We start from the raw sequence: 27,075 nt of genomic DNA on the forward strand, positions 1-27,075 counted from the left end.
AAATAAATCTATGCAACACATAATCATTTAATTTAGGACAAAGGAGCCAAAAATATAAAATGGGGAAGGACAGTTTCTTCAATAAATGGTATTGGGAAAACTGGACAGGTATATGCCAAAGAGTGAAACTAGACCCTTATCTTACCCCATAAAAATGAACTCAAATGGACTAAAAACTGAAATTTAAGATCTGGAACCATAAAGCTCTAGAAGAATACACAGAAAGTGACCTTCTTGACATGGACCTTGGCCATGGTTTTTTTGAATTTGATACCAAAATCAAAAGCAAATAAATGGGCCTTTATCAAACTAAAAAGCTTCTGCACAGCCAAAGAAACCATCAGCAAAAAGAAAAGACAATGTATAGAATGGGAGAGATTATCTACAAACCATCTATCTGATAAGTGGTTAATGTCAAAAAAACAAAACAAAACAAAACCTCACATAACTCAATAGCAAAAAACCAGACAATCGAACTAAAAATTGGGCAAGAATAAGAATACACATTTCCCAAGGAAGAGCTATAAATGACCTGCGGTTACTCAACGTCAGTAGTCATCTGGGAAAGGCAAATCAAAACGACATACCACCTCACAGCTATTAGAATGGCTGTCATCAAAAGCAGTGGCAAGAATGCAGAGAAGGGAGAACCCTCATGCCCTGTTGCTGGGAATGTAAACTGGTGCAGTCATTATGGGAAACAGTATGAAGGGTCCTCAAACATTCAAGAAGAAAAATCAGAAAAAATATGACCCAGGCATCCTACTTGTGGATACGTGTGTGCATGTGTGTCTATACCCCAAGGAAATGAAAAGCAGTGAAAAGACACGTGGACTTCTCCACTGTGCCCTGCAGCTTCTCAGCACGATCCACAGCAGCTAAGATACGGGAACACCTAAGTGGCAGTCGATGAATGAACAAAAGCGGTGGTAAATGTATGCAATGGAGGATGATTCAGGCATGAGAAAGACATTCTGCATTTGCAACAACATGGGTGGATCTCGAGGGCATTATACTTAGTGAAATAAGACAGAGAAAGACAAATATTGCATGGTATCATCACTTATATATGGAATCTAAAGAAAAAAAAAAGAAAAAAGAAAAGTCAAATTCCTAGAAACAGAGTAGGAAAGTAGTTGCTAGGGGCTGAGGCCCGGAGAGTGGTGGTGGAGGAAACGCGGGGATTATAAAAGGGTACAAAATTTTAGCTCTAAGATGAATGAAGTTTGAGGGTCTGATGTACCATGTGGTGACTACAGTTGGAAATACCGTATTACAGAATTGAAATGTGCGGAGAGAGAACTCATACGTCACACACACAGCCAAGAAGAGGAGTATGTGAGGTGGTGGATGTTTATTAACTTGATGGGAGGAATCCTTCCACGACGTATTGTTTCCTCAATGTATTGTAGATCCACTCGTGATGTACACTTTAGATATCTTAACAACTGTAGTCATCAATCTTAAAAAAGCTGAAAAAAATGCAGTAATGACAGCTATAGACTATGCCCTGAGCAATGATAGCAAAACAATTGAGGCAAAAACTATGGCCAAGATAATAACGGGAAAGTAAAGGTTTATGACAAAAGTGTTAAAAGCAAATATAAAATTAAATATCAAACCTAGTATCTTTATAAACAGAATATTTGTTTTTAAGCATCCATGAAAGATTTACAGAAATATCAACTAATCTTTTTACCAGAATAAAAATAAATTTTAAGCAAAAAAATAAAAAAGATAACATGCTACTTTATTCTAAGTAATTAAATTATACAAGAAAATAATGAAACAAGAAAATGAAAGTACTTACCCTATCTTCCAAATTTCGATGTCTTAAGGTGAAATCAGAACTAAATTCATAGCGTTAATTAAATGCTTTACATAGTTTTAAAAGGAAAAAAAGCCAGGTAACTCTTCATTCAATTTAAAAAATTAAACATGAAAAAGAACTCTGAGGAAAAGAGCAAACATTAAGAATAAATGACCAGTTGGGGCGCCTGGGTGGCTCAGTCGTTAAACGTCTGCCTTCGGCTCAGGTCACGATCCCAGGGTCCTGGGATCGAGCCCCGCATCGGGCTCCCTGCTCAGCGGGAAGCCTGCTTCTCCCTCTCCCACTCCCCCTGCTTGTGTTCCCTCTCTCGCTGTCTCTCTCTGTCAAATAAATAAATAAAATCTTAAAAAAAAAAAAGAATGACCAGTCAATCAGAAAAGTATACAGTTGTTAAACGTAACAGGTGATTTTGTCAGAAAATTAGTCTCTAAAGAGAGTAAGCAAGATTTAGGGGAAAAATATATTTAATTCAGAAAAAAGCTCAAAGCCTGATTAGACCAATCAGCCTAGAAGAACTTTTGGGGGAAAAAACCTAAATTGCTGCTGCAAAAGCCTGCCGGCTTCGATGATTTCGTGGTGATTTAGTTTCAGGAATAGTTAGCTCCCATTCTAAATAATCTGCTGCAGAATGCAGAAATAAAAAAACAGCACAGGCACTAGCTGTGATATGTTCCAGACACTGACCTTAAGTGCTCTGCCTATATTGTCTTAACCATCACGTGAATCCTCAAACAAGCACTATTTACTATTCCAATATTCAGATAAACTGAAAGAGATGGTAAGTTCCAAATTCAATGAAAAAAACTGGCATAAGCTTGAAACCAATCTCATTAGAAGTAAACATTTTAAATAAAATGTTGACAAATCAAATTTAGTTATACTTAAATCAGTAAGACTGCAAAGCACACATTAGAATATAAAAATAAATTCATGGATTTAATAAAAATATTTTAATTGATGTTAGAAGAGCACCTTATTAAGTTGAACAGATACTCCTGATGTAAATTCTTAAAACACTGCAAACAAAATGCAACACTGTACTTAACATTCTCATTAAAATGAGGAATAAGACATGGAAGCCTACTCTGATCATTATTAGTTGTACTTGAAGTGCTAATCACCATAGTAAGAAGAAATGAAATTAGAAAATAATTATTTAGAGAGGACACATCCTTAGTAAATAAAAACTAAGCATCAGGAAAACCAGTAGTTCTAATAGAGCTCTTAGTAAGTGGCTCAAATATAAAATAAAAACCTAAAACAAACAAATTTCCTACAGTCATTAAGATGGTGTGTTATTGGCACATCTTTAAAACGTAGACCAATGGCACAAACTTCCAGTTATAAAATAAGTAAGTCATGGAGATGAAAAGTACAGCAGAGGGAATACAGTTAATGATCCTATAGTAACGTTTTTTGGTGACAGATGGTGACTACCCTTACTGTGCTGAGCACCAAGTCATGTGTAGAATTGCTGAATCAGTATGTTGCATACCTGAAACTAACCTAACACTGTATGTTAATTATACTTCAATTAAAAAAAGTTGACCAATGGAACAGATTAGTGTCCAGAAGCAAACTCACACGTACATAGTTTATTAGCTCATGACAATGGTAACAGTGCAGTGTATTTGGAAAAGGAAAGTCTTTCTCAAGAATGGTGCTGGGTAGGGACGCCTGGGTGGCTCAGCCGTTTAGCGTCTGCCTTCGGCTCAGGTCACGATCCCGGGGTCCTGGGATCGAGCCCCGCATCGGGCTCCCTGCTCAGTGGGAAGCCTGCTTCTCCCTCTCCCACTCCCCCCTGCTTGTGTTCCCTCTCTCGCTGTGTCTCTCTGTCAAATAAATAAATAAAAAATCTTAAAAAAAAAATGGTGCTGGGTTAATTGGATGATTAATCAAAATACAAAAGGTTGAACAATAAAATTGCTAGAAGAAAAACATGGTAAAATATTCAGACATCAGTTTTTCTATTTGAAATGGGACTTGTATCTAGAACACAGAAAGAACATGTACATATCAGTAAGAAAAAAGGCAGACAACTCAATACAAAAGTGGTCAAAAGATATGAACTCATACTCCACAAGAGGAGACCCATCATCCAAATGGCCAGTAAGCATATGAAATGGTGTTCAGTTCTATCAGGAAGAACTAAAGTAAAACTGCATTATGATGCCAATATACACCGCCAAAATGGCTAAAACGAAAATACCAAGTACTGACAATGATGTAGAACAAATGGAACTCTCCTTACACTGTTGATAGTAGTAGGATTTGGTAAAACCACTCTGGACAACTGAAAAATCTGAATAGGGTTGGATATATGCAACCCTAAGAGCCAGCAACCCTACTGAATACATATCCAACTGAGAACTCTAATACATTCACCCCAAAAAATGTACAAATATATTCACAGTTCTATTTCTAATAGCCCCAAACTGAAAATAAATGTTCACTGATTATAAAATGGATTAACTGTGGTGTAATACAACATGGATAAACACAAGGAAAAAATACATAGCATGGAAGAAGACATCTGAATTACATACATGGGTGGATCTTGCACTGCTGAGCAAAAGAAGTTATAAAAGACTATATACCGCATGAATACATAAACTGTTAAAAAAAAAGCTGAAACTGTGGTGGTAGAAGTCAGGATAATTATTACCCTGGGAGTTAGCAGTTACTAGAGGGATTCTAGGGTACCGGCAATGTGCTGGTCTCGATCTGGGTAATTAAGTGGATGTGAATACTTTTAGAAAATCCACTGAATTGTGAACTTAATAGTTGGTGCACTTTTTCTATGTTATGTTTCCATAAGAATTTTACACTAACTAAAAAAGCAATAACCAGTTAGAACAATGGAACAGTTCTTTAAGAATACAACAAACAACAAAATACCCAGTTTAGCAAGGAATTTATAAGACTAGCGGTAACTACAAAGCTATGGATACTCACCATACTGCCCTTACCATTTGCTTCTTTCAGTATCAGTTAACTTATAGGATCAATGTACTTCAAATGAATGCTCCAAAAGAATTTTAATTTGAAGTAAAACAAGTGATTCTAAAAAGTTAACCGGGAAGCATGGAAGGAGTGAATACTTGGAAGAATAGTTAAAATGGACACAAAGCTATAATGCTTTGATCAGTGGTACAAAGTAATCTACATACTACAGTGTATGTAACGATGTGTAAATTTAACACAGGTTCAAAGTCGTTGGTCTTCTATCTTTATGGTTAGCTGGGTTTTACGATGCAGAATATTTAGGATTTTTAAAAAGTAACATGATGTATATATCACATACACCCTGTTGAATCTCAAACAGCACATTTTAATAAGCACATTACTACTTTTCTAGTAATAAAATATGAATATCCCTACCAAATGAGATAGAGATTCATGTAGCCTCATGTCAAATCAGGTCAGGTTTTGCCATTAAATAGTTCTGACGCTAAACTTAGGGAGAAAAATTGGTTGTTAGAACCTTTTGAATTTTAGAATTGTGAACAAGAAATTGTGTCAGTACAGAATAAGAGAGACATTTTAAGTAAATGTGTGTGCACAGAGAAACCTTAACCAGTTGTACAGAGTCAAGTGGTTAAATGTTTAGGGAAAAAATATACTCTGATCTTTATTTCACACCAGATATCAAAACAAATTTTATATGGGCTGGGAGCTAACTCCTAATTTTAATAAGAACTAAAAGCCTAGAAACCAGTGATGACGTCTTTCACTATATCTTTGGTAAGTGATAAGCACATGCCATGGCAGAAATGATAATTTGCTGGCAGGAATGTAAACTGAAAAAAATTTTCTGCAATAATTTGGCAAAATGTATTGAGATCCTTAAAAAGATGTATACTAAGTTTTTAATTTGGTAATTCCACTCTCTAAAATGTCTCCTAAGAAAACAGCTGGATAACATAAATAGCTATTTGGTTACAAATCTGTCAGTGCTGTTTTTTTTTTTTTTTTTTTTTTAAAGACTTTCTAAGCTTTTTGTTCATTTATAAATTAACATGACTCTTAATGGTTGTCATGGTTTTCTTTTTTTATAATATATAAAAACTGAAAAGCATTAGGAAGTTATATTTGCAGTTTAAGTTCAGGTATGTAGAAAAATAGGAAAAAAGTATGCCAAATGTTAATTTTTTTATAAAAAGAAAAAAGTCTGTTAAAAGTAAACATCTAATAATAAAGTCAAAACTTAATACAGAATTTCAAGAAGTTGAGCCTGTGGCCAAAGGATGGTGGCTTGAGAAATAATGAATGCAAAATACATAATAACAAGCATTTGAAATGACATCTTATTGAAGCTTCATACTTACTCTCCTTAAAAGTCATGACATCTAGCCTTTGGCTGAGTGCTGATGGATGTTTCAACATACTACTAAAAGGTTATAACAATATCCAGGGCTAAAATAATAAATTCTTTTAATTACAAAAATTCCCAGATTTGGCACACGTTGAGGGCATTAACCACTAAATAATGTCCAAAATAAAGAGTGGATCCTTACATGTAGTTATAAAAGTAGCCACAAGTAGTTTATGGTGTATATACTCTGACCCTGAAATGCAGTCCCTGGGCATCTGAATGTTAAAATAGGTCACCCGGGATACGCTACGATTATGTCCAGGAATTTGGACTTTTGCTCTTGAACATGAAGGAAAGCTGCAAGCACGTAAGTTGTTTTTGGACCGTACCAAGTGCAGCTCTTGGCTAGTGCCTAAGAATCCTGAATAAAGTGAACTTACTTTGTGTATGACTTCTTAGTACTTAGCACCTATTAATACATACTAATTGAATGAGAAGGAAATCTGTTTTCCAACACTATGTGAACTTCTGAAAAAGTGACTTGCAAAGGAATTTAATGAAAGTATCTACATGAGAATGACTGCCAATATAAAGTAATTCAAACTTTTGCAGTTAATGAAAACATTTATTCAAACCTAACTGTAGTACAGTATCGAGTTGAGTTAAATAAACATTACGGGTATGATATGTAGTTCTGTAGGAACAGACCCCCACCATATCATAGAAATTTTTAACAAGACATATTTCTGCAGTAAGGTTCAGCAATTATGATGTGATTTCCACACTGAGAAATAGGAGTAGGATGGATTTAGTTTTTTAAAGGCCCATTATAAAAAAAAAAAAAAAAAAGGCTGAGGAAAATGACCCTTTAACAACATATACACCTGTAGAAAAAAATCCTTGATAATACTGATATTCAACCAAACAGAAAGCACTTAAGAGAATATACTTTAATCTAGGCACAATCGGTCAGATATTAATGATAATTTCTGTTCTCATTTAAAAGTTTAAACCAATTTTTCAACTTTGCTGACGTGTGTGAGTTGGTACAGAGAAGGCACCTCTTTCATTCTCCTTAAGGACTTTTTGAGAGTAACTCTTTGTAACACCTTAGGGGGCACAGAGACAATGCACTATATCTAAGTACAGATATAGTTATTTAACACAGCCCATTTTAGGAGAAACTAAATTAAAATATAAAACTATGATTTCTCTTTTTACATCTTATGATGGACATGGCTTTCTAAAAGGATACCAGAAGATAATCCTCCATACAAGCTTTAACATAGAATACAAGATTTAAATTAAATGTGCACTGGTCACTACTATGTATGAAGTTCTATGAATTAGTGCAATTCTTCAAATCCCCAGTATATGGGGAAAAAGTATATACATACCAAGAAATCTCAACTACTACATAAACTTTGTATGGCTCAATAGTCTAAACATTTAAAGTTCTGTAAAAGATCCTGAAAGTTATAAACAAAAGATCAGAACACTCAGATATGGTTTACAAAATTCTCTCTTTAGAACAAAGAGACCAGAACGACCAGGAGAAACACATTAAAGTGTAAAACTTCAGGAATATAATCTTTACTGCAATTATAAGGAGGGGTAATAAAGTATTCACTCTAGCAAAAACCTAAATTGTTCATTTCTGATCGCTCCACCACCAATTGAGGTTGTCATCACCTTTGTACTACTTTGTGGCCGACTTTAAATGTCTTGTATGACAGTTACTGAAGGCAATTTTATAAGGAAAAACATTATTCCCCCCCGCCCCCCAAAAAGTGAGAAACTACTCCAGATGAATAAGCCTCAGTTAGGGATCACAAGTCAAAAAACACAATGTCAGAACACTAGGTTGATTTAACTTCTATTTCCACAAGATTTATACAATATTTACAATACGTAATTGTCAGAGCTATACAGTTTTGCAGATTGGCTTTACTTACATTTCTGCAAATGTTTTTCCCAAAATAAAAAATATACTAGGTAAATCTATTTACAAACTAGGAAGCTGCTTCAGAAACAGCATGATTCAGATATAAAGTGAAGTTTCAGTACAAGGAAAGTGCAGGTCATGCTTTTAGGGTCTGTCAATATCTCACTCCCTACACTCAGAGTTTAAGGGATACGAGTTTTAAATAGCTACTGTTCTTTTATGTTCAGAATGTTTACTCATCATAATGCAATGATAACAAAAATTTGTCCACATCCATTCCAGCTGGAAATGAACTGGGTAGCTTCTTTTTCTGTCAAAAAAAAAAAAAAAAAAGATCGGAAGGGAAGGGGAAAAAAAAAAAATGAAAAAAGAAAAGAAAGAAAAGAAAAAAAAAAAAAGAAAAAATAAACCTAAGTTAACATATTGAACTCAAACAAGGCCAAAAAACTTTCACTTAGAACCTTATATCAGGTTCTTCCTATACTACTAAAATTTTGCCAAAATTTTTAGTTGGTTGGAATTTTAGTTATACAGAGAAGTAGCAACACATTTTATAAATCCAAAGTTAATAAATTATACTTCAGTGGTACTTTAACATTAGTTTAGGGCAAAAGACATTAAACAAATTCAGAGTTTGTGAATGCTGAGACAAGACAGACCACGCTTTCTATGGAGGTGGTCATTTTCCCCAAACCATAGGAAGAGTCTCAGCAGCCTTCCTCACTACAAGTAACAGGTACCGTTCCAGTTCCAAACACGGAGCACACCCGGGGCATCCGAGAGCACTACGTTTACTCCTCCAGCCTCAGGTAAGACGTGTGGTAGCCTCACGTCAAGGGATGCAGCTGAGCCCCAGAGGCTCCGGGCTTAACCACAGTCTCAGAACCAGTAAGCAGGAGATGCGGGGTTCAGACCCAGGCTTGCATGGCATCGAAGCCATGAATCTTTCCCTGACACCGGACTTGCCGTAAGACATTTTAAACACCTTTCTTTCTATTCAATTCATTTACTAAGTGGCTACACAGCTTTAGGAAAAACAGGTTTTGGTTCTCAATGCTATCCCCGCATTACCTTTCTACAGATAACCTTGCCCAAAGAAAAAAACAGGTAAATTTAACTTTTACACTGCTCCAACATATTAACGTCTGTAAGAGCCAATGGAAGAGATGGCAGGACATGTGGGAAAAAAACCCAAGAGGTAGGAGTTGCAAAGGTGTTTTTTACTTGGTAATTCCACACACAATAGTGGCTTCCCAATCTTTCATGCCTTATGTTATTCTCCCAAAAAGCCTGGCTCCTACCACGACAGAAACAAAAACCTCCTTTCCCCAAGAAAGAGGTTCACCACTCAGTGCCTTAGCAATTGTCTGCAAACGCTTCATTTCGCCTAGACAAATTCTGCGTACCACACTGGCTGAGACACACTGCTACAGACTCTATTTTGTCAATCAAGACCCAAAGCTGTCTTGACCAGTGTTCAGTCAGGTAGCTGCGGCACAAATGCTGAGATCTCTAATGGGAGCACTGAAGGAAGGGCAAAAGTGTGGTTTTGAAATTAAGACTTTCAAACTTGCCTTTATTTTCTTCTTTTTCATTGGGAGTGATGAATTTGCAAGATTTTTATTAGAAGCACGAGAGGTTCGTTCACGTTCATCTAATTCCTCAATTTTCCGCTTTTTTGTGGTGCTCCTGGAAGATGCTCGGAACTGCTGGGTATTGTCTTTGAGAGGAGTGGTCGAGGCCGTCCTGGAGATGGCTGCTCTGGAGAGAATCATGAGGGTGTGGGCAGCCATGCTGACACTGTTCTCGCTCCCTGTCTCACTGGTAGGGCTACAGGCAGGCAAGTCTGGGGTGACAGGAGGGACCATTACCTTGGCTGTGCTACTGTCTTCACCAAAACGCCTACTAGAGGGCACCTTCATACCGTCTCTAGGCTCTTCTTTATGTTTGTCCCCTGCCCCCGAGCCAGATGTCCGGGGGACAGGTGCATCAGAACTATCCGGGAGCCTATTTACGGGGCTAGGCCACTGGCCGTCCGGCAACACTTCGGTGGCATGTTTGGTTAGTGGGCTAATCAGAGAACTGGCACATTTCGTTTGTTCTTGTTTTGGATCCTTCACAGTTGCACCTACTGAAATGACATTTTTACTATTTGAGGATGTGCCTTGTTTTTTGGTTAGTTCTTGCAGTGAAGCTATGGTTTTCTCATTCCGTAAACCCCCATTTTGCTGTCCGTTTGACAGTTTTGAAGTTTCTGGATTTTTCTGCCTTTCGACATCGCTGCATAATTCATTCTCCTTATTAGCTGTTGCTTTATGGAAAGATTCAAGTACAATTTCTGTTGGTGAAACTTTCTTTTCTGACTGAGTTTCTTTTATGGTTGCATGTCGGCTACTGGCAGTTTCTGATTTAGATAAAATCTTAGGCAAAGGAGGTCTCTCTCTCTCCCTTTTGAGAGCATTATTAGAAGGGGGTTTTAAGGCGGAGGACACAACGGGTGACTCAAGATTAGGAAATGCAATGTCATTCCTTTCTTTGTTCTGGGACACCATCTTATGGTCCGTGCCCCGCGAATCCGCCACAGGACAAGCAGTGCTATCAAAACAGAGCACACGTCGGTGGCTTTCGAATGGTCTGCTAGCTGGAACTACGCTCTCTAATGAGAAGGGGACTGTCATTTCTTCCAGTTTTTTCCCAAGATCTGTGGCCATACTCCTGTCAGACACTTCAGTTCTGCAAAATAAACAAGTATTTTTAGCAACATAATCCTTTATGTTTTCAATCTGAGCAAAGAATCTATGATGGAAAATACTTTTATGCTCACCTTTGTGCATGACATCCAACTAAATGACTAGATGAATCCACCAAATTATTTACCTGCTTTCCTGGAATTATAAATGAAATAATTAGAAAAGGAAAACATTCCTGAGAGAAAGAGTACATTACTCTGAAAGAAAATGGGACAGACATCACACACCGTGAGAAGAATTTCAAATGACAGCTAATGTAACAAATGAAGTACTCTCACCTACTGGGTTTAAAAAGCAGCTTCTAATTATTATTATTATTATTATTATTATTATTATTAAGATTTTATTTATTTATTTGACAGACAGCACAAACAGGGGGAGCAGGAGAGGGAGAAGCAGGTTCCCCGCTGAGCAGGGAGCCCGATGCGGGGCTCCATCCTAGGACCCCATGATCATGACCTGAGCCGAAGGCAGACGCTTAACGACTGAGCCACCCAGGTGCCCCCACAGCTTCTAATTTTAGATACAAGACAAGATGGTCATTCATCCATTTTAGAGAGGAAATACAGATATGGAGCAAATGACTTGCTTCAACTTTAGGCAAGTATTGAGTCCAGTCTCTGGATCTATGAATTACAATGTTCAACATAGCACTTAGGGGTACTCCTTAGGTCCAGAAAGTTAAAGAAAGCAATGTATTATGCCTATTTTGAAATTTTGCTGATTCGACTGTCATGTTTGCAAGCCTATGTCAGGCAGAGCACAAGCTCTGGAGTTTTAATAGCCATATTTTAATTTCCAGGGACTTAGGAATTTATGTGGGAGAGCAGGAAGATACTAAGCTGGAGAGGTAGGCACAGATGAGATTAGGAAGGACCTTGTGCCTTATGCAAGAAGTTTCAGAGAGAATCCTTAAGAGTTTTAAAGAGGGAACAGGCATAAATAGACTTGTGCTTTGGAAAGTCACTCTGGCAGTAGTCGAGAAGGTGGGCTAGAGAAGAAAGAAAACTGCCATCCGAAATTCTCCTCAAGTGGCTGTCAATAGTCCAAGTAAGAGATGATGGAGACAGTGATGGGCGTTCACACAGATACGAAGGGTCAAGGAGGAGTGCATGGTGACATTAACCAAGGAGAAAAGCAGGCAGAAGGTCTCTGCGGAGCAAGGGAGCCTGAGACACGGCGAATCTGAAGGTCTGGAGTCAGGCAGTCACGAAGGCAGGAGTGCAGTAATTTAGTGGTGGGTCCAGAAACCACCAACAGTGTCAACCGCCAGAGGGAAGTAAGGTCAGGATGGAAAACATCCAGAGGCACTGATGATCTCAGTTTAAACAGTTTTAGTGGAAACATGAGAAAAGACAATAATGTGGATAAAGAAAGCACGGGAGACAGAAGTTGGGGATGAAGGGTTGGCAGGTGAGACAAACCCAAGGAGCTTTACAGCCAGAGAGGGAAGAAGGATCCAAACAAGAAAAATATAGGACATACAGAAGACAGAAGATGCAGGCAGACGGCATTAACTGCAGAAAGGATGAGAGCATTATTCCTGTAAGAAAGGAACGAGAGGAAGTAGAACAGGTACACACCCAATGGGAGTGCTGTGGGAAACTGGAGTTTACTACTTACTGATCAGGTGGGAGAGAAGATCACTGGCCTACAGTGAGGAGGGTGGGGACTGGGTGGGTAGGAGAAGAGCTGTAGGAGTTTGGAAGAGTTTGAAGGGGGAATGGGAAAGAAAGATAGGAAGACATTTGAAATGGCTGCTAAGTGGCAGTAGTGAGGGTGAGACATTTTTAAAGTGGTCGTGAACGGCCCCACTTCTAAAGCAATGCTGAAAAGCCCAGGTACAAAGGCAGAGAGGGATGTTTGGAAAGATCCAGGGCTGGAAGGCAAGGGGGATGGTAGAAGAATGTACACATGAAGGTGTTTAAGAGTCCTTGGAAGAGTGGCTGAGGTGGTGGATTGTGGGTCTAGCCTGGATGGGAAGGAAGGGAATCCAGGAAGGAAACAGGAGGTTCAGGGAAAAGTGAGGATTCGAGTAAGGGGAGCCCTTACTGGCTGAAGAGCGTCACTGTATGGGAATGAGAGTATTTTGAGACAGATCATTGGCCTTTAAAAACTGCACAGGGTAGTACGAAAGGAAACATTAAAGGTGAAGCTATGGGAGAGATTAGGGGCCATGAAGATCAAGACTTAGAAATGGAAGGTGTCCAAGAATTCTGAGGGCTAGGATGGTGGGTAGGCTGACGACGTGGGCATTGTCATCCACGAAGATGGAGAAGTTGGAGGCAGAAGTCTGACGCAACCCCTCAATGAAGACCTGGTGTTATTTTGTAAATAGGGTCTTTTGTTGAACAGAAACCTTTAATTTTGGAGCAGTCATGCTATCAACTTTTTCCACTTATAATTGTGTTTTTTTGCATTTTTATAAAGCAATCCTTTTATCCCTTTGTCTCTAAGATATTCTCTTACATTTCTTTTACTGCTTAACTGTTTTGCTTTACACTTTTAGGTCTTTAATCATCTTAGATGATTTGTGTATGGTTTGAGGAAGGGATCTAATTTTTTTCCTATAACATATATAACAGCCAATAAATTTATTAGAACGATCCTTCCTGCCCTCTGTGACTTCTGATGCTATATCCACCACATACAAGTTCTCATAAGTACATGGTCTCTTTCTGAACTCTATTTTGCTCCATTTGCCTTTTAGTTTAGATAACTAAAAACAAAACAAAACAAACAAAAAAAACCAACTTTAAGCAAAGACTGGAAATCACCTGTTAGGAATGAAACAGGTATTCAGAAACAAACACTGTGGTGCTGCTGTAAACCAATGAGCATACAGACATAAAAGGGACATTAATGAACGTAAAAATGTACCTGTACCAGGCTTGTTTCTTAGTCCCTGAGTCTTCTGAGATTTTGGAGGGATGGGGATTTGAGGGATACTTCTATTGCATACAGGTGCCGCCAAAGGCATATGAAGGAGCTAGAAGAGAAGCGGCCATGAGTGATTCCCGGTTTGAAAAGCATCGCTGTGCCATTTTCAGTTCAGAAATCTTACCTGCTGAGGAGGAGCAGAAAAGGTATTTCCATTCTGTCCAACCACAGACACAGGGATCATTCCCACCATTCCTTGGAGCACAGGTTGGACGGGAGAAGCAATTATGATGGCAGATCCTTAAAAAAAAAAATCTCCATAAGAATCTCTCTCAAACAAGACTCCAAAGTAACTATTAATTTAAATTTTCTAAAATTATAATCCTTTTACCTTAGAATCTACTTTTTTGTTGAAGATTTTATTTGAGAGCGAACAAAAGCGAGAGAGATCACAGAGGGAGAGGGAGAAACAGACTCGCTGAGTGGAGAGTCTGATGTGGGGCTTGATCCCAGGACCCTGAGCTGAAAGCAGACACTTAACCGACTGAGCCACCCAGGCGCCCCTAGAATCTTCTGTCCTTAAAAAACTTTAGGAACAAGAGCAAGTCTAACAAATTAAGAAAAAATCAATCTGAATATTCAAAAGTAATCTAATTGCATTTGGTCAAGGTAAATATTCTAAGCATTAAACTTCACAGTCAGGAGATCACATTACAGTTATATGTTGATTCTTCTGGGTATAATAATGAAACTGATTAGAAACATGATGCTGAAGTTTTCAAATTTGAATCACACCACAAAATTAGAGTCTCAGCTGAATGTTAACGGCCCAAGACCTGCTCAGAACACCAACCTATCATCTCAGTGGTACTGGTCAGAAAGGGTCCAGAGAAATGTACCAACGGTCAAAACTGAGGGGAAATGACAATGCTTATATGGTCCTTAGAAGTCAACACTATAGTCTGTGGCTATCCTATTTTATCCCTAAATCAAACTTTTCCTTATATTCACTAACTGCTCCTGTCAGGTGGAGCTCACTTTCACGAACACCCACTTCAGTCTCTCAAATACCCACCTACACTTGACAACTCCCTCCCTTCACTCAAACCACAACTTCATTTCTCTGAGCTTCCGCTGAAGTCCCACAGTCTTTAGTCATTCTGACCCCTCTTTTATTTTTTAAAGATTTTATTTATTTATTGGACAAAGACACAGCGAGAGAGGGAACACAAGCAGGGGGAGTGGGAGGGAGAGGGAGAAGCAGACTTCCCACTGAGCAGGGAGCCCAATGCGGGGCTCGATCCCAGGACCCCGGGATCATGACCTGAGCTGAAGGCAGATGCTTAACAACTGAGCCACCCAGGCGCCCCCTGGCCCCTCTTTTAAAAGAGGTTATTTTAAACACTTCAAACAGATCCATCAGGCTACTAGTTAATTGTGTGTATTTATTCAGATTTTATTATATGCCTACAATATTAAGAAAAGGGGGAAAGGAGCTTGGGAAGCAACACGTAAGGAAAGGCAGATGAATGTATCCTCAGCTCCATCTTCCAAGATCACTGAAACCAATGAATTTCATAACTTATAGCAGATTTAAAACAAGGTATGGCTGAATTCATCAGGGAGAGAAAAGAGGGGGCATAATCACAAATTTCAGTCTTTTCTCACTGTCCAGTTACGATTTCGTTCCTCCTAGTCAATAAATGCACACACGAGAAATTAGGTCCCATTCCAGAGAAATGAACCGCAGTGTGTTCTTAAAGTTACCTTGTGAAAAGCTGGGTGACACAGTGTGGTTGACAGCGAACACACTGTTTGACCTCGGGGGTGTCTGTAACTGGGGCAGGGGTGGTGGAGCGGTCACGGGGGCAGAATTTCCAGGCACCACCACCACATTAGACTGACTTCCAGCTGTCCCTAAGGCTGCTGCATCGGTCACACAGGTAGCTATGAGAATGTTACTTGAGTTGCCGAAAGTCGTGCTCGCAGCCGGCATCAGCTGTATGTACCCCCCGTCCTTGGGGACACTCGGTGTGACAGTGGGTGAGAAGGAGCTGCTGCCTTCGTGCTGAGCGCCGTTTCCGGCACAGTCCTCAGGTCTGCGGGCCAGAAGGCCCTGTTCCCCTGGTGCGGAATCCCCCAGTCTGTCAGCAGATGGGACGGCACCTGCAGTCTCTTCTGAAGACAGGCATTTAACTAACTCTGCATCTTTGGCAGGAGACTTGGCAGGAGAGGACAGTATTATAGTCGGCAAGTTCTCCCCACTGATACTGGAAACAGCACTGTTCAGTTCAGTATCCGAGGAAACAAACGGATCGTCACTAATGATAATCTTGAGAGAGACAATATTTGATGTATCTATGTCTGCTGAACTGTCCACTGCAGGTTTTTCACTAGTCTTCTGGGACTCCGGGGGAGAATCTCCCACTGAAGCACACACAGATTCTGAAGGAAGAGACTGCTTCTCTTCCAGAGGATGACCTTCTGGAGCCATCAGTGCAACCTCCCCACAGTTACCAGCTTCCCCTAAAGTGAGAAAAATACTATTTCCATCTTCTTTTAAAGACGCAGGCTCTTGTGAATCGACAGCGACTTTCTCAGACGTGGAGGGCTGACTTTCATGTTTTTCCGTACGACTTAACTCAGGTACTGATGAATCCTCAGATGGCTGTTTAACTGAAGACACTGAATCTTCAAGACGAATGTCTACTTGTTCGGATACGTTTAAACCTGAACTTTCAACTGACACAGGTAGTATTTTACCTGGAAATGAAGAATTATCTTGGCAGTCTGCACATTGTGAGGCAACTGGCAATCCACCGTGAACCTCAGTTTTATTCTGGTGCATTTCTCTAGGGTCTGACTTAGAACCAGGGAGAGTAGTAGTTTTAAGTCTTGCTGTGTTGTTGGAGCTTTCACAAAATTGACTTGTTTTAGATGTCTTTCCAGTTAATGGAATAGTTTGGGATAAAAGCTGAGAACTCTTCCCAGAGAGAATTAAGTTTTCACCGTTGGTTTCACCACCAAGGGAAACAAATGACGGCAGAGCGGCCGGGTCAGGCTGCAAGGGAGGCTCCTGCGGTGTGCTGGACAGCAGAGAAGGCTTTCCAACCTCCATTGTCACGGCGCTGTCAGTGGGCATCTGATGGGTGTACAATTCAGCACAACGCTGATTACATTCAGCATCAGCATTTACTCTTTGGTTAAAGTCATTCAAATGAGGCACAGACTCAAAGGTAATATCAAGGTTACACTTCTGTCCATTAGGTACAACTGTTTTAAATGCCTTTTTCTGGATGCTAGAGCCTATCTGAGGAAAGTGTTCCTGGGCTTCCTGTCCAAGCTCCTCATGGTTGCTGCTATTCTTCAAAGCATTTGAGGTGTCTTCACTTTGATAGGATGCACAAAATGGGGGCTGCCCAGACTGATCATCTGCAAAATATAAGGATGGTAGAGACAGTGAATATGTAATCATTTCTGAGGGAGTCACGCTGACTGTTTTGCCTCCTTGGAAGTAACTCAACTTTGATATACCAGTTAGCAGAAGTCTGAAAAGCCGTATCTCACGTTTTCCGAGTATCAAAAAACTTACAGGTACTTTTTAAAAAAATTACTGATGCCTTTTTAAACAAGGGCCAAACTGTTTTTCAAACCTCTTAGAAAACAAGTGACACAAAGAAGGAAAAAGTATATAGGTTTAAGAACATCTAATGTTCATCAGTATGTAAAAAAACTGGCCCCACATGTGCAGTGTTTTTCAAAATAGCTGACTTTTCAACTTGTGCCATTTCTGTTGACCTTACTTTACCAGATGTATTCTTCAAGGTGAAATGGGCCAAGTGCATTTTGTATGATCAACATTTGATGTTCTCATGTCCTGTTTGGAATCTTCAACACACACTTATTAAAGATCATCAACCACATGATTAGGGCTGGGATAAAAGACGAATGACCTAGTCTCCGCCCTTGGGGAGATCAGTCTATTAAGGGAAGCAGACATAGAAAGAGATGATAAAACATGTAAAAACTGTAATAGTATAGGAGCAAAAGGCAACTCTTTCTGCCTAACGGATGTGACAAAGTGTTAAAAAGGAGATCTTAAAAAAGAAAAGAAATGTGATCGCTGGAGTAAGAAGAAAGGGCGTTTCAGGAAGTAACACAGCATTGACATACTGTGTCATAGAGCACTCACAGTGTAGGACAGAGAACAGTAACAGTAACAATATGAAAAACATAGGGAAAAATCTGGAAAAATGTCTGTCACCTATGATTCTGTTAATGTGACACTGGTAAATAATCTTTGGTTCAGAGAACGTTTGAATCCTTCTGAGGGGAGACGGGCAGAAATTACGTCCAGGCCACGTCAGTTTCAGTGAAGTGGTGAGACTTTGAGAGAACGAGATTTCGAGTTTCATTCTGTGCACAGTAGAGCGCTTAAGTGAAGCATAATCTTCCACACAAAATGACAGTGTAATCCAGTCCAAGAAGAATTAGAGGACTGGGCTTCAGTGTAGGCAGAGGATTCAGAGTGGGAAGGTAGTCTGAGATATTCCCAAACTACTTTTTGGAAGACATGATGTGAAACTTGGAAGCCATCAGGTTTTTTTTTTTTTTTTTGCAGTTGGAGGGGTAACAGCATTTAAGAAGACAGACAAAAAAAGATGACTTTGGCATAACTTGTTACTAACAGAACGGATAAAGGTGATACTAAAAAGGCACAAAGTTTAGCAGGTGTGAGATGCAAGAGTAATGGTTATCTCTGAGAAAAAGCTGGAGGGTTTAGTGTTGGGAAGGGGTATGAAGCGAGGTTTTCTCGTGCTGGCAGTGTTCTATTTTTGATTTGGGAGATGGTTATACAGGGTAATTCCTTGGCTATAATTCAATGAGATACACATATTTTTATTGTGCACTACTGTATAAGTGTTACGTTTTACAAAATTAAAACAATTGGCAGATATGTAAAGGAGGTAAGATGGACACATTCACTGCCTTCCCTCAGTCAGTAAGTAGTTACTGTGGGTCAATTATGCGCCGTATTGGTACCCCACTGCTACCTCACCGGTATGGGAGGCAGAAGTGAAAAAACTGACTTAGTAGACACATAGGAATATGACCTAAAGCCTTATAAGATCCATACTGCAAGACTATCACTACAGTATATAATTTCCTTGAAATAAGTGAGATATGGATGCTGAGCAGTCAGCTGAACTTGCTTACCAGGCTGAATGATTAATACCACATACTAACCTTACATAGCAAGGATCTGAATTTATGCCACAAAAAAATTATGTTAAATGTTATTGTTTTTTGTCAAACTGGACCACACCATTAATACTAAATTGTGCATGTCAAGAATCTATTCCATCACAAAAGAATGAGTACTAAAAATTCACCTTTTATTCAAATTACTAAAAGGCTTGGGGTTTTTTTTTCTTTAATGAGAAGAAAAAATTTAAAAAAAAAACACACACAACAAATCCTATGTGGCAATTTGAACAACTTCCAAATTAAACAGTATTGTCTGCCTTTGAAATTCTGAAACTGATATTAGGATTTAGATGGAAGATATTAACAAAACCAAATTCTTACCAGACTGTTCTGTTTCAAAAGGACCTTTAACTGCTAGATTAGTTCCATCTGCTAAGACTACACTGGTGTTGGTTTCCAGATGCTGACTGGAAATGCCTTGTGACATATTTTTATTATTCTTTGATTTACCTGTTAAAAAGGGAACAGGGAAACAACTGGTTAAATTATCAAAATAAAAACAAGCATCAGTTAATACAGCCTGAGGGTGACTAAGCAAATGTCAGACTTCATGTTGCAGTTACGGGCTTCTGGATGTTTTTAACACGTCGCCTTGTATATCACTGACAAAAATGAAGATTTTTCCAACAGACTGGTAGTTCTTAAACTTTAGCCTGTGTCAGAATCATCTGGAGAATCCAAGAATTTGCATTTTTAACATGTTCTCAGATCATGTTGTATGCTGGGATGGAGACTACACTTTGAGAACAGCGGCCAAGCTCCTGTGTTCCGTACGACCCAGCTGTGTTTAGGACAACGTATGTGCAGTAGTGATGCCAACGTATTCGTGCTGACTGCCAATAATGCTCACAACATATACAAAAGGTTCTCCATTTCTACAGCTCAAGTTTAAGAAAAAAATAACTCCCACCCCCCCTTTCATAGCCATATGTTTGCTTTGATGAAAACAGGACATTTTTTCAGATGCTCTGGGAATGTTGCTTCCGTCTGGTTAAATTGCCAAAGAAACTGAAACTTTTTTCTTCTAACTGCCTTGAAATGGTCTCCTTACCATAGTCAAAGAGATCAAAAAGTGCCTGAAATGCTGGGTCTGATTCTGTTTGTTCCAATATATCCTGTATGGCTTCCTCAGACATGTGGATCTCACTCTGCAAAAAAAGTCATCCTAATGGAGTTAGTATTTGGCTTAATACCAGCAAAATAATTAGGGGGCATATGATACTCTCATTTTTTATAAATAATTACTTCCCTCCATGAAAATTTCTTCTGATTCTAACACTAGGGTCATTTGAAACAAATAAAAACAACCACACCAGAAGGTAGAAGTGACTGTTCCCTAATTCTACTTCCTAGAGTTAACTGCTTTGGTGAATATATTCCCAAAATTAAAATAAAATGAACATAGGAACTACAGTTATCTGTGTGTGTATACAACTTCAGTCACACTATAAATGTTTGCTTCAACTTGACATCCAGCACTAAGTTTACAGTGTGCGGCGTAATGCCTTGACCTACATATGCCGTGAAATGATGATCACAGTAAGTTTAGTTTTAACATCCATCATCTCATGCAGATACAAAAATAAGAAAAATTTTTTTTCCTTGTGAGAACTCTTAGGACCTACTTTCTTAACAATTTTCAAATATACAACACAGCAGTGTTAACTAGTCATCATGCTGTACATTAAAGCCCACTACTTATTTATCTCTTATTTAGAAGTTTGTATTTTTGACCACCTTCTTCCAATCCCGCCCCCAACTCAACCCCCAACCAATACCCTGTCTTTAGTAACTGCAAATCTGATCTATTTTCCTATTAGTTTGGGTGACTTCTATATAAATCTTGCCCCTTTTATCTCTCTGCTTTGGTCTCTTAATATTAAATGCTTTCTTCAAATGTTGTACAATCCTTGCTCGTCTGTTCACATTTATTCTAAGATTTTATTTGTCAGAGAGACTAGGGCCTTCATTTACTCTAATAGAGAATTAAAATTCTCAATTTTAGTTATTTATAAATCATCCCACAATGTCATATTCTTCAAGATTAGTAAGGCATACATTTGAATCCCATGAGACAGGAAATTCACATGGAACAAGAGTTAAAGTGGAACTTTCATGAACTGATAAAAGCTTGGGAGTTTTTATAAAAATGCGTATAAAATGAAAAGAAAAACTTGTTTGAAATTAAAGAGCCAGTTCACTTTAATTATGAAGATGTACAGAGAACATCAACAATTCTCAATGAAATATGATTTGGGAGGAGTCCGGGAGCTTGAACAACTGTTTCTATATCCAGGAACTTGAAAATACAGTAATGTAAATAATGTCGAGAACACAATGTGATCGAATTATGAAACGTTGGATACAGTCTTATAAAAATTAATGTTGACGAAATGCATTTTTCTAGTAAGTCATTTTATTCTCAACTGTAAATATTAGAATCAAAAGAACCCTGAAATGAATGTTCCAAAGGTAACTGCAAATCAATCTTCTAATATTTTTAAAACTCAAGCTATAATTTACACACACTAAAATGCAAAGAACTTAAGTCCACAGTTCAGTGAGCTTTGACAATTTTAAGGACTGTGCAACCACCACTCCAATAAAAAGTGTGAAACAGGGCACCTGGCTGTCTTAGTTGGTGGAAGTCTGCAACTCTTGATCTCAGGGTTGTGAATTCGAGCCTCTTGTTGGGTGTAGAGGTTACTTAAAAATAAAATCTTTAAAAAAAAAAAAAGGTAAACATTTCCACCGCCCAAGAAAATCACACATCTATACACACCATTCCCTTTTCTAGAGCATTCCTCCTTTGGCAAATTAGTACCCTCATCCTCACCCAAACAATTTCTGATTTCTATCAGCATGAATTTGTGTTGCCTGTTTTAGAACTTCATATAAATAGAAGCACACCACTATATACATACATTCTTTTAGTCTATCTTCTTTGATCAATATATGTTTGAAATTCATCCATGTTGTTATGTGTATCAGTAGCTCAGTCCTTTTTATTCTTCACCAGTATTCTATGACTGTCAAAATTTGTGTATTCCTTTTTTGTCGATGGACATCTGGTTTTAGTGTTTGTCTATTAGGAACAAAGCTGTTACAAATATTCTGGCAGAAGTCTTTTTATAAACATATGTGAACATATTTATTTCTTTTGGGTAAAAACCTAGTAACTGCCAGATCATAAGGAAAGTGTATAGGTGTATACATAACTTTGTTAGCTATCAGTTTTCCGAACAGATTATACTATTTCATAACTTCTCATCAGCAATTTTTCAGAGCTCCAGTTTAACATCCTTGTGAACATCTGGTATTGTCAGATCTTTAACTTTCAGCCATTGTAGTGAATGTGAAACGGTATCTCACTGTATTCTTAACTTTCAATTCCCAAATGACAAATAGTTATTTTTTCATGGCCTTAGTGGCCATTCCTCTATCTTCTTTTGTCTGGTCCAATCTTTCACCCCTTTCTTAAAATGGGTGGTTTATCTTTTTATTATTGATTATGGAAGCTCTTTCTATACTTCGGATAAAAATATCTTGACAGATGCATGTGTTAGGAGTATTTTCTCCAAGTTGGTGGTTTGACTTTTAATTTTTTGTTAATGATGATTTTAATAAGCAGGTATTTTAAGTTTTAAGGAAGCTTTTTTTTTTTTTTTTAACAGTGATTTGTGTAGCCTAAGAAATCTTGCCTTCTGCAAGGTCACAAAGACTTGTAAGTATTTTTAAAATTCTTACTTCACCTATTTATACAACTGGCTAATTACTTCTCAGTGAATCTGATGTTTTTACTACTCAGTTGGGCAATTTGTCTTGCTGTTCTTTTAAAAAGTTATTTAAATCTGAATTTAACTTTTCCCAAATATACAACATTACAAAGCAAGGGCAGAGGGTTGTCTTCTCTTACAACGTCTCACAATATTTAGCACAGTGCCTTGATTATGGGAAGTATCTGATGTTTGTGGAGAAAATATAAACAAGCAATTGAAGACTATAAAAATTTAGAATAGGGTGTATTCATTTGTTAAACATTAAGACAGGAGAAGTTTTTAAAAAGAAGTACTGGTAGATAATTTAAAGTCGCTTTAAAAAGTTCGTCATATTTTGTTAAATTTACTGAACTTCACTACGGGAAAATGTAGCAAATTGTTTTTTTTAAAGTATTCTGAAGGAAAGACCAAAAAAAAAAAAAAATTCAGTGGTTTTTATCTAGAATTCACCTGAAAGCAAACCTGCTATAATGAATTCGTTTGGTGGGCATGGCAACAAGAATGGATTACACTGTCCGAGAGTCCAAGTCAAAGGATGAGTTACCATCACAATCTCAGCGGCTCTTGAGGAAGGATATGTGCACATGAACAAATCTTTTTTTTTTTTAAAAACACATGAACAAATACTAAAGATAAATTGTCGGGGCGCCTGGGTGGCTGTTGTTAAGCATCTGCCTTCGGCTCAGGTCATGATCCCAGGGTCCTGGGATCGAGCCCCGCATCGGGCTCCCTGCTCAGCGGGAAGCCTGCTTCTCCCTCTCCCCCTCCCCCTGCTTGTGTTCCCTCTCTCGCTGTGTCTCTCTCTGTCAAATAAATAAATAAAATCTTTAAAAAAAAAAAAAAGATAAATTGTTAAAGTCTTCCTTTACCAGCTGATGTTCTTCCATCTTCACCATCACTAAATAGCAACAGTAACTACAATCCCATCTTCCTTCTCTTGGCAGTAAACTTCACACAATTTATTCATTTAGTTAGTAACCTTTCTTTTTTAAAGTGTTTTGTTCATTTTACTTGGATTCATTATATACCTTTAACATGATTTCATCGTTTCCGTACATTTTTATGCCGTGTGTAGCAATGTAAAAGAAATGCAATTTATCCACGTTGTACAGTAGCGCTGCGACACAAACATACCCACTTCCGCATCTTTAAGTACTGAGTACTTAGATACCCCCGACCGACTGCCGCACGGCTACAGTAAAGGGTTTCACTGATAACGTGGAAGAATTAGAGCTATTAAATGGGTTAGAGATGTCTTACTACTTTTACCATTTAAACAGTACAATTTACACTGATTATTTGAAAATTCACTAATACGTTTTCAAGAACAGGTTACATTTATGCTTGGATAATGAAGGAAATCTCTATCTAAAATTATTATCTTAAATAATTTTATACATCTCTTGGCAATGGGTTTTTTTTTTTGGTCAAGATTTTATTTTATTTAAGTAATCTCTATACCTAACTTGGAGCTCAAACTTACAACCCCAAGATCAAGAGTCGCATGTTGTACTGACTGAGCCAGAAGGCACTTCTTGGCCATGGTTTTGAAATGAAACCAAAACACCATCAGTTTTAACTAGGAGTACATGCACTACAAACACACACCCTAACCTATACCTGAAGTCCCAGGAGTTCATCAATTGAAGTCTCTGGTTCCGTAGGGTTGCTCTCTGTTTGCTTAGGTATTTGTGCAATATTGTTGTCGCTGTAATACAGAAAGAAAAATTTTTACCATAGCTCTCAACTAGGTGAAAACAGTTAGGCATCATCAACACATAGCTTACCTAGTCAAAAATTTATTAATGTTTTCCGCAAGCTTTTCTTGAAGAGATTTGTTACTTAATATTTTTTCTCGTGCATTTTCAATAACCATTTGCTGGAAAAGAAAGTCAATATTAGTAAAGAATAGGGTAGACCTTCTAGTTAGCGGGAGCTAGCTAGTTTTAATAAATCTAGGTGGAAACTCAGAAGTTACCGTGGCTCCGTTTGTATAAATACTTGAATACTACACAAGTGTTACCACAGGTCCCTCACCAACTCTTTCTTCACTGATTACAAAACAGTTCCAAACTCGAAATTTTCATACAAGGTTTTTAATAATCTGACTCCAGTAAAATGCCCTACTATGTTGCATAATCCAGCACCCACAATGTATTTATTGTTCCCTAAACATAGCACTGGCTTCTTACCTGGTGCACTCGCACACGCTATCTATTCTAAATGGACTGTCTCCTACTCATACACTTTACTACGCTCTATCCCAAGGAAATTACCCTGAATTTTTATAGAAATACTGTAACACATACACACACACACACACACACACACACACACATGCATGTAAATATCACTATTTTAAAACTCAGGAATATCTCAAACTGCAAAGCTTGGTAAGGTCACTTACTTTTTCTACTGCAAATGCATTTGGATCCTGGAAATTCCGTATCGTTGAATGAGGCCCAGACAAAGTGTTACTTTTCCTTTGAGATTCACTGAAACACATTTTAAAGCTTGTCTTTTAACTAGTATGAAAAACAGATTCAATGATAATTACATATAGATATATAAATCTTAAGGTCATGGAAGAACAGGTATTTTCCCTCTCTGTGGTAGCAACAAAGGGCAAGAGTAGAAAACCATTACTACACCCGCATTAGTAAGAAATGACTCTGAGGTCCAGCTTTACCAACTACTATGTGGTCTGTAGCAAGGTAAGTTCTATTTGTTTTATTTTTAAGGTTTATTTATTTGACAGAGAGAGCGAGCGCGCGCGTGCGCGTAAGCACAAGCAGGGGGGAGCGGCAAGCAGAGGGAGAAGCTGGCTCCCTGCTCCCAGTTCTGACTATTTGACCTACTTTATAACGGGGTAAGATCAACTGCATTATTGGGTTTATGAAAGAACCGAATAAGGGGCGCCTGGGTGGCTCAGTCGTTAAGCGTCTGCCTACGGCTCAGGTCATGATCCCAGGGTCCTGGGATGGAGCACCGCATTGGGCTCCCTGCTCAGCGGGAGGCCTGCTTCTCCCTCTCCCACTCCCCCTGCTTGTGTTCCCTCTGTCAAATAAATAAATAAAATCTTTAAAAAAAGAAAGGACCGAATAAGATGAAGTACGTGTAACAACTATTTTTTTTTTTAATTTTAATTTTTATCTTTTTTTTTTTTTTTGAGACCGTGCACACAAGCTGGGGTGTGAGGAGAGGGCCAAGAGAGGAGAGAATCTTTTTTTTCTTTTTGCAGTTTATTATAATTCTTAATATCTTTCTTGGCAATTTTTTAAAATATAAATTTAATTAACATATAGTATATTATTAGTTTCAGATGTAGAGTTCAGTGATTCATCAGTCTTATATAACATCCAGTGCTCATTACACCACATGCCCTCCTTCACGCCCATCACCCAGTTACCCCATCCCCCCCTCCTATCTCCTCTCCAGCAACCCTCAGTTTGTTTCCTAGGATTAAGAGTCTCTTACGAGGGGCGCCTGGGTGGCTCAGTCGTTAAGCGTCTGCCTTCGGCTCAGGTCATGATCCCAGGGTCCTGGGATCGAGCCCCACATCGGGCTCCCTGCTCAGCGGGAAGTCTGCTTCTCCCTCTCCCACTCCCCCTGCTTGTGTTCCCTCTCTCGCTGTGTCTCTCTCTGTCAAATAAATAAAATCTTCAAAAAAAAAAAAAAAAAAAAAAAAGAGTCTTACGATTTGTCTCCGTCTCTGATTTTGTCTTATTTTTCCCTCCCTTCCCCTACGATCCTGTTTTGTTTCTTAAATTCCACATAAAAGTGACATCTTATGAAAATTGTCCTTCTCTGGTTAACTTATTTCACTCAGTTGTGAGAATCTTAAGCAGGGTCCACACCCAGCATTGAGCCCAACGTGGGGCTCGACATCATGACCCTGAGATCACTACCTGAGCTGAAATCAAGAGTCAGACGCTTAATCGACTAAGCCATCCAGGTGCCCCTGTGTAGAGACTTTATAAGAAGGCCAAGGTTTCTATAAATGTTAGATACTGTCATAGTTGTTTTATTATTAAAACAATAAAGGAGGCTGAGGTCAGCCTTGAATGAGAGACAACCAACAGTAAAAACTAACAAAAATATCCATGGCATGGCAGTTAAGAAATTAGAAGTAGTATTTAAAAACTATTATCTCTCTTTTCTGAAATATCCTTCAAACAAAGACACACAGGATAAGGCAGAAAGAACTTTGGTCTCAAAGACTCCCTGAAAAAATTTCTGACTTTAAGACTTGAAATATATGTTTGTGGACATGCTAGTATTATTCCTATTTATTTAAAAAATTGATT

At 38.4% G+C, this 27,075-nt stretch overlaps 1 protein-coding gene across 2 annotated transcripts in view; it reads right to left on the bottom strand.

Moving 5' to 3' along the window:
- Window positions 1–3,710: 3,710 nt before the first annotated feature.
- Window positions 3,711–27,075, bottom strand: part of LOC116646874 (protein NPAT) — a 58,318-nt gene continuing 34,953 nt past the window's right edge. The window contains exons 8-18 of one of the 2 annotated variants that reach the window (XM_032427854.1): window positions 25,176–25,263; window positions 24,556–24,647; window positions 24,389–24,476; window positions 20,041–20,137; window positions 19,311–19,439; window positions 15,489–17,153; window positions 13,906–14,021; window positions 13,722–13,830; window positions 10,916–10,976; window positions 9,666–10,824; window positions 3,711–8,401 (exon numbers count right to left, since the gene is read on the bottom strand). In XM_032427854.1, the coding sequence (XP_032283745.1) occupies window positions 8,324–8,401; window positions 9,666–10,824; window positions 10,916–10,976; window positions 13,722–13,830; window positions 13,906–14,021; window positions 15,489–17,153; window positions 19,311–19,439; window positions 20,041–20,137; window positions 24,389–24,476; window positions 24,556–24,647; window positions 25,176–25,263 (3,682 nt within the window). In that variant the 3' untranslated portion in view covers window positions 3,711–8,323. Of the gene's footprint in view, window positions 8,402–8,450; window positions 10,825–10,915; window positions 10,977–13,721; window positions 13,831–13,905; window positions 14,022–15,488; window positions 17,154–19,310; window positions 19,440–20,040; window positions 20,138–24,388; window positions 24,477–24,555; window positions 24,648–25,175; window positions 25,264–27,075 lie in introns of those variants that run through there. The other variant, XM_032427853.1, reaches the window with a different exon arrangement.

Source organism: Phoca vitulina, unplaced genomic scaffold (genome assembly GCF_004348235.1).
Source record: "Phoca vitulina isolate PV1807 unplaced genomic scaffold, GSC_HSeal_1.0 scaffold38, whole genome shotgun sequence".
Classification (NCBI taxonomy): domain Eukaryota; kingdom Metazoa; phylum Chordata; class Mammalia; order Carnivora; family Phocidae; genus Phoca; species Phoca vitulina.